Source organism: Tachysurus fulvidraco, chromosome 1 (genome assembly GCF_022655615.1).
Source record: "Tachysurus fulvidraco isolate hzauxx_2018 chromosome 1, HZAU_PFXX_2.0, whole genome shotgun sequence".
Classification (NCBI taxonomy): Eukaryota; Metazoa; Chordata; class Actinopteri; order Siluriformes; family Bagridae; genus Tachysurus; species Tachysurus fulvidraco.
Genome location: NC_062518.1, coordinates 14,798,376 through 14,808,635, shown reverse-complemented (window position 1 = coordinate 14,808,635; position 10,260 = coordinate 14,798,376). Strand labels below are relative to the sequence as shown.

Below are 10,260 nucleotides of genomic sequence, written 5' to 3'. Positions count from 1 at the left end.
TCAGCGGGTTTTCAGATATGATAGATAGATAGATAGATAGATAGATAGATAGATAGATAGATAGATAGATAGATAGATAGATAGATAGATAGATAGAAAGAAAGAACAGGAATCAGGAGCTACAGGAGGAAGTTTGACAGCTGATCAGCGGAAATGAGACTAAATAAAACTCAGAATGAGCTTCTTACGGTGTAAAGCTACTTAGGTTACCACACAATCAGCGCTCACACAGCTACGAGAGGCGTGAAGACCTGGACACTAACAGCAGCAGCTATGGATATGTTTTGCAAGTAAAAGATGAGTGAATTAAGGATTAAGAAGAGAACAGAGTGACGTGGACATCAGTTCGGTAAGAATCGTGAGCGTTAAGGAACGTCTGGAGGTCTGAAAACTTTCCAGAATAATTACCATCATGATCTAACATGACTTTCTTCACCAGAGGTGAACTCGAACATCTGCACTGCCAAGCCACATATTTATTTAATTTAGACTGTTCCAAGGTTCAGTATCTCTCTGCAAACACACAACACATTTACTGGAAGATCTCGATAAACACCAATATTGATTTATTGTTACAGTAAAATCTGAGATGTTCCATTCATTCACAGTAAATGTTTCTCCAAATGAACAGGAATAATGAAGTGTAACGTAGATTTCAGACAATGAAATGTTCCAGAAATTCTACAACTGACTGTACAAGAGCTCAGTGATGTGAATCTTTGTGTCCTATTTGTACAGTTTTGACAAAGCCCACGTTATCACTCCAGCTGCGGTTTCGTCTCGGCCCCTTCTCACTGACCCGAGTCAGAGTCTGAGTCACTGTAATCTGCCACTAATGACTTTGTAAGGACCTCTGCGGTTGGTCTGTACGTGTGTCGGGTCCCCTCTGAACATTGTCCATCGGACGAGTCAGCATTTTCCGACATTTTGTTGGGACATGAAACGGACTCCTGGATGGAACACGAGGTCGGGACGGGATTATCGATGACCGAGACACAACCGTCTGACCTCCTGCGGACGAGGGAGCTGCTTGGTGAGGTGTTCAGAGCTTTGGAGGCAGCGGCGTCTCTGCCCTTCTGGCTCAGTTTGTTCAGGAGGTTTCCCACAGCGCTACCCGATGGAGTGGAAGAAGAAAGGGAAAACCAGGAGCGAGAGAAGATCTGCTGCCTCTTCATATGCTGTCTGTCCTCATATGCTGCAGCAGGAGAGAGAGAGAGAGTGAGAGAGAGAGATTGATTCACAAATAAAAGCTTGGTTAATTTCATGTCGTCAACATTTCCTTTCAACGGCATCACAGGCAAGGTATAAAATAAACTTCAAATGTTTCTACGTCTGTTAGGATTTGATTAACTAATTCATCACAAGGTCACGAGTCGTCTCTTACTGTCAGGGGTCTGGAAGGTGAGGAGTGAGGCCAGCTTTTTGTCCTCTTCTTTCTCAGGTACTAAAGGTATAGACAGACCCATCCTCTTCCTCATGGCATTGTCCTTCTCCTCCTCTTCACATATGGCCTTCTTCTCCTCCTGCATTACAAGTACAAGCTGAGTACACGCGATCATGATCCACTGTTTATTCCAGCTACTTCGATTAGTTCTCGTCCTCCGTTAACGTACCCTAAACTTCCTGCGGAGGGAGCTGTTGAGCTGGAAGTCGTCCTTCCATCCTGACTGGAACTCTTGCAGCTCAGAGAGAGACGGAATCGCGGCACGCAGCTTCTCTTTGTCTTTCCCGCCGTGATCCAGTTTGTACATGGGATCGGTCTCGAGTTTTTCCTTCTCTGTGTGCTCTGAGAGACCAACAGATCAGGAGTGAAGAAACATTGAAGATGAGGAATAATCAAGCACCACAGCAGTGTTAGAAACATAATACTCTGTGTGTGTGTACCGGTGGTCAGTATTTGCTCATTTTCAGCCATGTTCCATCTCTCCTCTTTGCGATTCGCACCGCTCACGATGACGTAATCACATGTGGCTGGATCTGTCTGCATCTCGATGTAGTTCACACACAAGTGGCACTTCATTCTGAACCTAAACAAGGATTTGTTTTAAGTAATACATCCTCTAGAGGCTTCCCATAATAATAGAAATAACACAATCATTTGTTTCTACCATTAATCGTGGCACACAACATCTGTTTCTAAAACACATTTCAGGTCATTTTGTTTCAAATTTGTTCAATTAAATAAATTAAATAAAAATTTCAGGTCGTATCGGAAGATTTTGACTGTACTTTCTATTAAACCAGTTTACTGTAACCATACTGTCTATATATATATATATATATATATATATATATATATATATATATATATATATAAATAATATAATATAATATAATAATAATATATATATATAATAATATATATAATGTTCAATTCTGAGGCTGATCAAAAGCCAAGTTTCATTCAGTTTTGAAGAACAATAAGCTCCTGAGTGACACAAAGCCACGCAATTACTCTGTGCCCTATCCCTGTTTTTTCTTCTTCTCCTGCCTGTATTTTAAAGTATTATATTCGGAAGGTGTTCAGTGACGCTAGAACGCTTATCAATAGATTTAGGTTGATCTTCAGTCCAAACACAAATGTACTTAACACGAAGAGCTTTACTGTGTTGAGCTTTTGAAGAACAGCAGATTATCAACAATTATACATCTCATCCTGAGGTAACCGTTACCTGTATATTGGTGTAGTGTAGTAAGTTCCCACTTTCTTCTTTTCCGCATTGTATCGAACCCCTAGTATAGAAGGAAAGAGAATCTGCGGTAAAAACTGATATAACGGTGATATACGGGGACGTGCGTGTGCGGAACACGGAGCTACCGTCTCAGAGACCAAGCCGTATGACAAATATAATAAATCATGGAACCTCTGGTTGCTGCATGCTATCTAGTTAATACAGTTTATGCACATTGTTTGCCTACAAACAACCAGTTTTCCACTTGATTAGTGGGTCATTTTAATTTGTCTTTAACTGCAAACTACTACTGCTTGGCCCCCTTGCACTGAAATATATGTTGTGGTATAGATACAAATATATAAATAAAAAACACCTATGAAACGTACCCATGCCTATGTGATTCTTACAGCCATCACACCAGATATTGTAGGGCATCTCAAACCTGTAACACACAGTTTACCAGATCAGCTTCCCTTTAATTAGGATGCATTATGATCTGAACATCTACAAAGACACTGTTTCAGCTCCATTCAATACAGCATGTGACAGTGTGTGTGTGTGTTTTACCTGATAATGAGGATGCCCTGGGAAAGCTTCCTGGCTCTCTCACGCAGTGGGTGACTGTTCTGGTAGCCATTGAGAGAGCGATGCTGCAGACCAAGAGAGACACAAGGGGAAGGTTTCAGTGAGATAAAAAATTTGGTCTCCTTAAAAACGGTGCTGTAAATAACACTGCAAAAATCCTGCTGTTTAATACAAGGGCGTGTTAAGGATCATTTGTCACCCACTTGTGACTGAAAATGCCCTTAGAGAAATAAAGAGGTCTTTCTTCTGATTGTGGATGATGAGTGTGTATGTGTGTGTGTGTGTGTGTGTGTATACAGAGGACATCCATGACATGGTCCTCATTCACTGCAGGCTCAGGATGAAGTGACTGCTAAAGATAAAGGACTGAATGAAGAAAACCATAACTTACCTTAGCAGGGTCAAAATCTGGAGGGTAATATTTGTTCACTCCTTTTCTCTCTCCCTAAAAAAGACAGGGTTTTCAGTAAAATGTTAGGATTTTTTTTTTTTTTTTTACACATTATGTATTTTTAGTGCTACAGAGTGTGAAGGCACCAACCATGCTGTCAGTCTCAGTGTCAGCTCAGTCACAGCTCGGTGTCAGCTCAGTCACAGCTCGGTGTCAGCTCAGTCACAGCTCGGTGTCGACTCGGTCTCGGCTCAGTCCCAGTTCAGTGTCGGCTCAGTCATACGACCTGACACAAAGAGCAGGAAATACAGGGGGAAACGGATCAGAAACCGACGCTACAGACGTCCTATTTACTGAATAACACTTTAAATGTCATTCTTTATCAGAGTTTAACAAAGATAGTTAGAAGGAGCGAAGAAAAATATCGTTAGTTCGAGAAAAACGACTGAACGCGTTGGTGTTTGTGCCCATATTTCTGTAAATCCCGCCTCCCCTGCGCTACGATTCGTTAAGAGTAAACTAACGTCGGGTGCCATCCAGTCAGCGTCCTCTTTCACGTGACCAATAACTAATCACGAAGCAGTAAACAGAAAACGCTTACTCAGCACTAGGCTCACCTATTAACAACAGTTCTAGCCGAAAAAGGAACAGTTAAAAATAAATAAATAAATAAATAAATAAATAAATAAATTCTTATCCAGTCTTGAATCCCGCAGCTAGTCGGTCTTGTCTGGCAAACTGGAACCGACAGACTTCTTCGTCAATTCAATTACATTTTCATGTTATGGCGTGTTTCCGCCCCTTAGTGGACTGGAGTGTGCATTACACCCGTCAGAATCCGAATTGGAATAGATAGGATTTTAAGTACCGTGTTTACAACAGGACATGGACCCCATGTATAAATAGTGTCTATAACAGCACATAAAGCGGACCAAGGCAGCAAACTGACAACTTGGTGTTATTTTGACCAGTGGTCAGACTTTGGGCTAACAGGCTCTCCGTCGCCTTTTTGCCACCATTGAGCCAAATTTGGGTGCCTGGGTTGGGCTACATAGTTTGGTCCGTAAGCCACCAGGACCTTCAAACTATCGGCTACCTTTAAATCAACCTTATTTGCCCAGCGTTGGCAGTAGTGCTCCTTTGTCAACATTAGGTTGGATTGCTATAGAAAATTGGCAAATCTTAGCACCTTATGTGTCCCAGACATAATTTATGAACTCCTGGTGTGACAGGCTGCTGGTCCAGCAGTATCCCTTATCCTGGACATTTTCAGGTTTATCACTCTTTAATACACATTCAATTAGTCAGCTAATAAAAATAGCTTCTTGATTTGCTAGAGTTGAAAAACACTTAAATATACAGAACAGAAGATACTCTAGGTTCAGGGTAGGGAACCTGTGCTCAAGGGCACATCATTTGAGCATTGAGTGACTGTTGTGGCTCAGGTGATTTAGGCATAGCAGTTCTTTTCCACTATACTTCCAGCAAAGAAGTTCATTCCACCATAATGCAGGAGAGACTGCTCATGATGTATGCCTACCTCAAACCTTCATAGGAATCTAATCAGCCAGTGGTAGCAACACATGCCATCAAATTCTACACATATTCAAGAGCTTCCGGTAACATTCGCATCAAACTTCAGAATAGGAAAATAAATGTGAAAAGAGATCAGACCAGGAATAGATGCTGACAAGACAGAAGTGCTCTTACTAGGACCACAGGCAGTCAGAAGTAAGCTTTCTGTTTACAGAGTAACTCTGGATAGTCTTTCTATTTCATCATGTGCAGCAGTAAAAGTCCTTGGTGTGATTATTTACTCTCATTTGAAGCTTATATAAATAACAACGGTAGCTTTCTTTCATCTCAGTAATATTGCTAAGATAAGAAATATGATGTCATTACATGATGCAGAAACACTAGTTCATGCATTTGGTACCTCTAGGTTGGATTATTGTAATGCGTTACTGTCTGGATGTTCCTGTAGGAGCATAAACAAGCTTCAGTTGGAGTCCTAACTAGAACCAGAAGATATGAACACATCACTCTTAGACATATTGAATTGACTCCCACTCAAATTTCGCATTGAATATAAAATACTATCACTAACCTATGAAGCACTTAATGGTCTCGCACCACAGTACCCGAGTGATCTTTTGTTTTTTTTTATGATCCGTCACACCTACTTCAATCAAAAGGTGCAGGCTATTTGGTAGTATCTCAAGTTAAAAAGGCTACAGCAGGCTACCCTCGCAAATCGCTCATGTTTGTAGACTGTGGAGTGGTGGGACGCTTTATGTCTCCTGAATCCCTCATGTCTGTGACACCTTCTGGCTCTAACCTTTTAGTTATGCTGTCATAGCTATTCTTGCCAGAGTCCCTGTCTGCACTTTGCACATAATGTACATTGTCCATCATTACAATCATACCTAACATTTCTCTCTTCTCCCTCTCTGTCAATCTATTCATGCCACTCCTGAACTCCCAGGGTTCTGTTACTAGTCTGATCATCTCTTATTATGGACCTACTTCGTCAATCCTGTTTGGTCTCTCCGCCCGGTGGTCACCCTGCCGGGGTTTGATCTGCATGTTCAGCCAGTGACTCGTGATATTGTTGTGGATGAAGCCACCCAGAGACTGTCATGCCATGTCTGAACCATTGTTGTGTCAATTAGCTGTATTAGCCTGGTTCCTCTCAAGGTTTCTTCCTCGTATCATCTCAGGGAGTTTTTTTTCTCACCACCATTGGCTCTAGCTGGCTGATTATGGATAGATGTTAGATATATTCTTTTTTTTCTGTTTCTATACTTCTGTAAAGCTGCTTTGAGACAATGTGAATTGATAAAAGTGCTATACAAATAAATTAAATTGAATTGAAAATGTGATCCCTGACTTCAACCATAGCATGGTTGTTGGGATTTCCATAGCTGCAAATAGGTGCCCAGGCTGAACCCTGCCCACCACCAAATAGGTGCCCACGCTGAACCCTGCCCACCACCAAATAGGTGCCCATGCTGAACCCTACCCCCCACCAAATAGGTGCCAATGCTGAACCCTCCCCACCACCAAATAGGTGCCCATGCTGAACCCTGCCTACCACCAAATAGGTGCCCACGCTGAACCCTGCCCACTACCAAAATCACCCACATTAAGCTTGTGAGCATCAGAATTGGACAATGGAGGAATTAAAGAAGGTGGTCTGTATTCTGGTATAAATATTTTCTTTTACATCATCATGTGGATGGTCAGGTGTGTGTTGCTTACCTTTTGATGACATCAATATGGGAAGAAAGCAGCTGATGGATGCAGATGGATGCAGTGTGAGAATCTGGCCAATGTTCTGCTGTGAAACCTTGGGTCCTAGCATTCATGTATGACATGAAACACCTATCTAAATTGTTGCCAAGGTTGACTTGGCCTCCCAATTTCCCAGATCTCAGTCCGATCGTGCATCTGTGGGATGGGCTGGACAAACAACTCTGACCCATCGAGGCCCAACCTTATTCAAAGGATCTGCTTCAAACATCTTTCCACCAGATCAAACAGCATGTCTCAATCGATCAGACCTGTTTTGGTCGCACAAAGGGGTGGTTTTAATATGGCTGATTGAATTTTTACCTATAGTAAAGCTAAGGATCGGGTTAAACCCTCAGGGAATTAAGATTAGCACTTAGCATGGCCATCAGACATAAAATAGTTACTCATTTGTAATCTGAAAGACATCCACTTACAACAGCTCTGCCATGTCTACCAAGCTTAAAGCAAAGATATTTCACATATGACTGGCTTTCGTCCATTAGTTTATGAAATCAAAAGAGGACATTATACAGTTTTAGTTTATGTAACCAGTCATCTTACAGCAAAATGCAATATCTTCTTTTACTCAAATGATATTTTGGGCAAGTAACTATACTGCAAAACACCTGAAATGGACAGAAAAAATGTCATAATTTAGACTGTACATTTATACATTTGCCCAGAACAATCATTTGACATTTGGCTTATTGTCGTCTCTGCCTAGAGGCTTTTTTTAAAAAATCTGTTACGGTGGTAAGATAACAGTAAACTGTACAAAACGTAGACTTTTTTTTAATCAAATATAAAACATAAAACAATGGAAATTGGTTCTCAAAGTTCATCATTGGGTTTCCAAAGATTTTGACATCATCATTATTGCACAAATGTTACCACACCATTACAGGTTCAAACCTGTACATAAATTAAACATAAATTAAATCAGATTTGTAAATGTGGAAAAAGGCAAAATATGTGATAGTTCTTTTTCTCTATAACTGAGCTCCTGCCATGCAAACCATCAGACAAATCTGAGAACGGAATCAAGAACCAGTCTCGCCTTCTTCCAAATGTCCATTTGAACCACTGTAGACGAGGGATGCTGGATGGAGTGATGGAACGAAGAGACAGAGGAGGGATAATGCAAGCCAGTGGAGGAGGCCGGACGCTGTCCACTGCCTCAGGTTTGCTGGGTCAAATTTACGGCGTAAACAGCAGCCGCACGGCGAGCTTCAGATTCCGAACTAATTCCCAGAAAATGCTTCCCATTACGGCCCCTGCATTCCTGCCCAAAGCAGACAAACCCTATATGGATCAGAGAGGAGACCTGCGCCTTCTTGAATCAACCAGCCACCCTTTCAGCTGCGCATCTATACGCTCAGGCCCTTTATGACAAAAATGCATGTCGATGGACAAATTCTTTTGTTAAAATTCAGTTGACGTAAAATGTTTGGATGGAATTTTTAAAATCACGCTACTCTATGCGAGTTTAAGCGTTCTTCAACAAGGCTCTTCCACAGTTCTTCATATGGGTTCATAAGAGAGTACTGAAAATGCAGGAATACATCTTAGATGAGATAAAGGACAGTCCACATGCTGGGACGGAAGGGCAATTTAATATCGTCAAACCACCTTTTGCCATGGTTTTGGGAGGTTAGAGGAAACTGGAGTGCTTGGAGACAACTGACACAGACAAATTGAAAATAACTTGAGCACAGGATTGAACGAATGACCCTGTAGATCAACTGTCTATTGTGAATAGTTTAGAACCAGAAGTCAAGAGAACAAATGTTCTTCCACATCACACCACACTGGTATCAGCTATTTTCATTTAACAGCACAGCATGGCACGTTTTATTCCCTACGTAATCCAGGTATGTGTTTAGATTATGACTCATGCTCATGTCCATGAAGACCAAAGCTTGAAAAAACTGACGTTTTCATGTATATCATTTGATTCAGTTGGCAAAGGAATTTATAACTCGTCACCCAGTTGATTGAAAACCCGAAGGCTTTGATGATGAACACAGATTGTTTATTAAAAATCTTCACAGAATCCAACTCATGAAACAGTGTGCATGTTTCAGTAACCCGCACATGTGATGGCTTTCCCCATGAAGAGGACAGAGAAAGACGAAAAGCCAGACAGATAGACAGCTCACACAAGGAAAGAGAGATAGAATAGCCATTCATCTTTTCTAAATCCTTCCTTGGAGAGGTTGAGATGTAGGAGAAGAAACATTCCTTCCGTGAGTTCCTGCAAGAAGCAAAGCCATGAGGAGGAGTACAGTGGAAGATACAGCAGGCCTTTTGGCATGCCCTTTCACAGACATGGTGGAATCTTGGCCTGTCTGCGTGCAGAATGGCAGGAATCTCATATTAGTGTCATACAATGAAGAAATAGCTCACCATCACGCTATAAAACATGCAGTTAACAGAAAATAGAGGAGTGGACTTAAAATACAGCACATAGATTAAGACAAACTTGGATGGATTCCTTTCTCTTTATGCCCCGGGATTGAAACGTTCGCTTTGTTGACACGCACTATAACAGACTACTGGCCCCCTTAAGTTTTCCAAAAGTTAATGGATGGGGTTTTAATGTCTGGATTGAACAAAGACATATTTTATGATTTAATCAGGTCCAGAAGCTAAAGATCCAATTGGGCAATTGGTGTCAAGGTTTTCTGCACATTGCCAAAAAGAACATTCTCTCTATCTAAACCCTAACCCTAACGGTTTAGGGAAGACTAAAATATGTATGTGATGGTCAGGTGACTACAAACTTTTGACCATATTGTGTCGGACCATTTCAGTTTCCCTTTTACTGCATCAGTGATGTTTATGACAAGACTTCAAAAGCCTGTTCTTGAACTATTTAAAGACCCAACGTCACTGCTATATGGTAGTAGTACACAATGAACCATTTCCTGCTTTTCTACAATCTCTTTACCATAAAAATGGCCCATGCTGACCCCATCCACCACAGGAAGCACCACATTGTTGCTATAATTGTTCGTGTGTGTGTGTGTGTGTGTGTGTGCATTGCTTACCCGGTGAAAACATGGCACCAGTATTCACTATGGGCAGAAGGCAAGCCAGTGGAGGCAATGTGATGCTCTGAGCAATAATCTACTGGGAAACCTTGGGTCCTGACATTTAAATGGATGTTACTTTGACAGGTACATCTCTTCATTCAATGACCTCCTCTTTCAGCAGGATAATTTCTAATCCCTCCCAAAAAAACTCCACTCCCTGCAAAAAAATTTCAAGAATGGTGTAAGGAACAAGGATTTCAATGAGTTGACATGGCCTCCG

At 41.4% G+C, this 10,260-nt stretch overlaps 1 protein-coding gene across 2 annotated transcripts; it reads right to left on the bottom strand.

Annotated features, from left to right (window-relative positions):
* Positions 1–545: 545 nt before the first annotated feature.
* yju2b (YJU2 splicing factor homolog B) lies at positions 546–4,424 on the bottom strand. 2 transcript variants are annotated; one of them, XM_027168597.2, is made up of 10 exons: positions 4,269–4,424; positions 3,802–3,937; positions 3,652–3,705; positions 3,243–3,325; positions 3,062–3,117; positions 2,673–2,733; positions 1,885–2,027; positions 1,614–1,786; positions 1,385–1,523; positions 546–1,195 (listed from the first exon to the last, which is right to left on the bottom strand). In XM_027168597.2, exons 2-10 carry the CDS (start codon positions 3,802–3,804, stop codon positions 792–794), a joined length of 1,116 nt encoding a protein of 371 aa, XP_027024398.1. In that variant the 5' UTR covers positions 3,805–3,937; positions 4,269–4,424; the 3' UTR covers positions 546–791. The 2 variants fall into 2 exon arrangements, with proteins under 2 accessions (XP_027024398.1, XP_027024399.1); XM_027168598.2 differs by lacking the exon at positions 4,269–4,424 and adding an exon at positions 4,176–4,190.
* Positions 4,425–10,260: the final 5,836 nt, after the last annotated feature.

Bases quoted from the DNA above. Each gene is read 5' to 3' on its own strand.
- yju2b (XM_027168597.2), bottom strand. The intron at 3,326-3,651 runs GTAAGTTATGGT...CTTGGTCTGCAG, and splicing joins CAGATTTTGACCCTGCTAAG to CATCGCTCTCTCAATGGCTA. The intron at 3,118-3,242 runs GTAAAACACACA...TGTGTGTTACAG, and splicing joins CAGGGCATCCTCATTATCAG to GTTTGAGATGCCCTACAATA.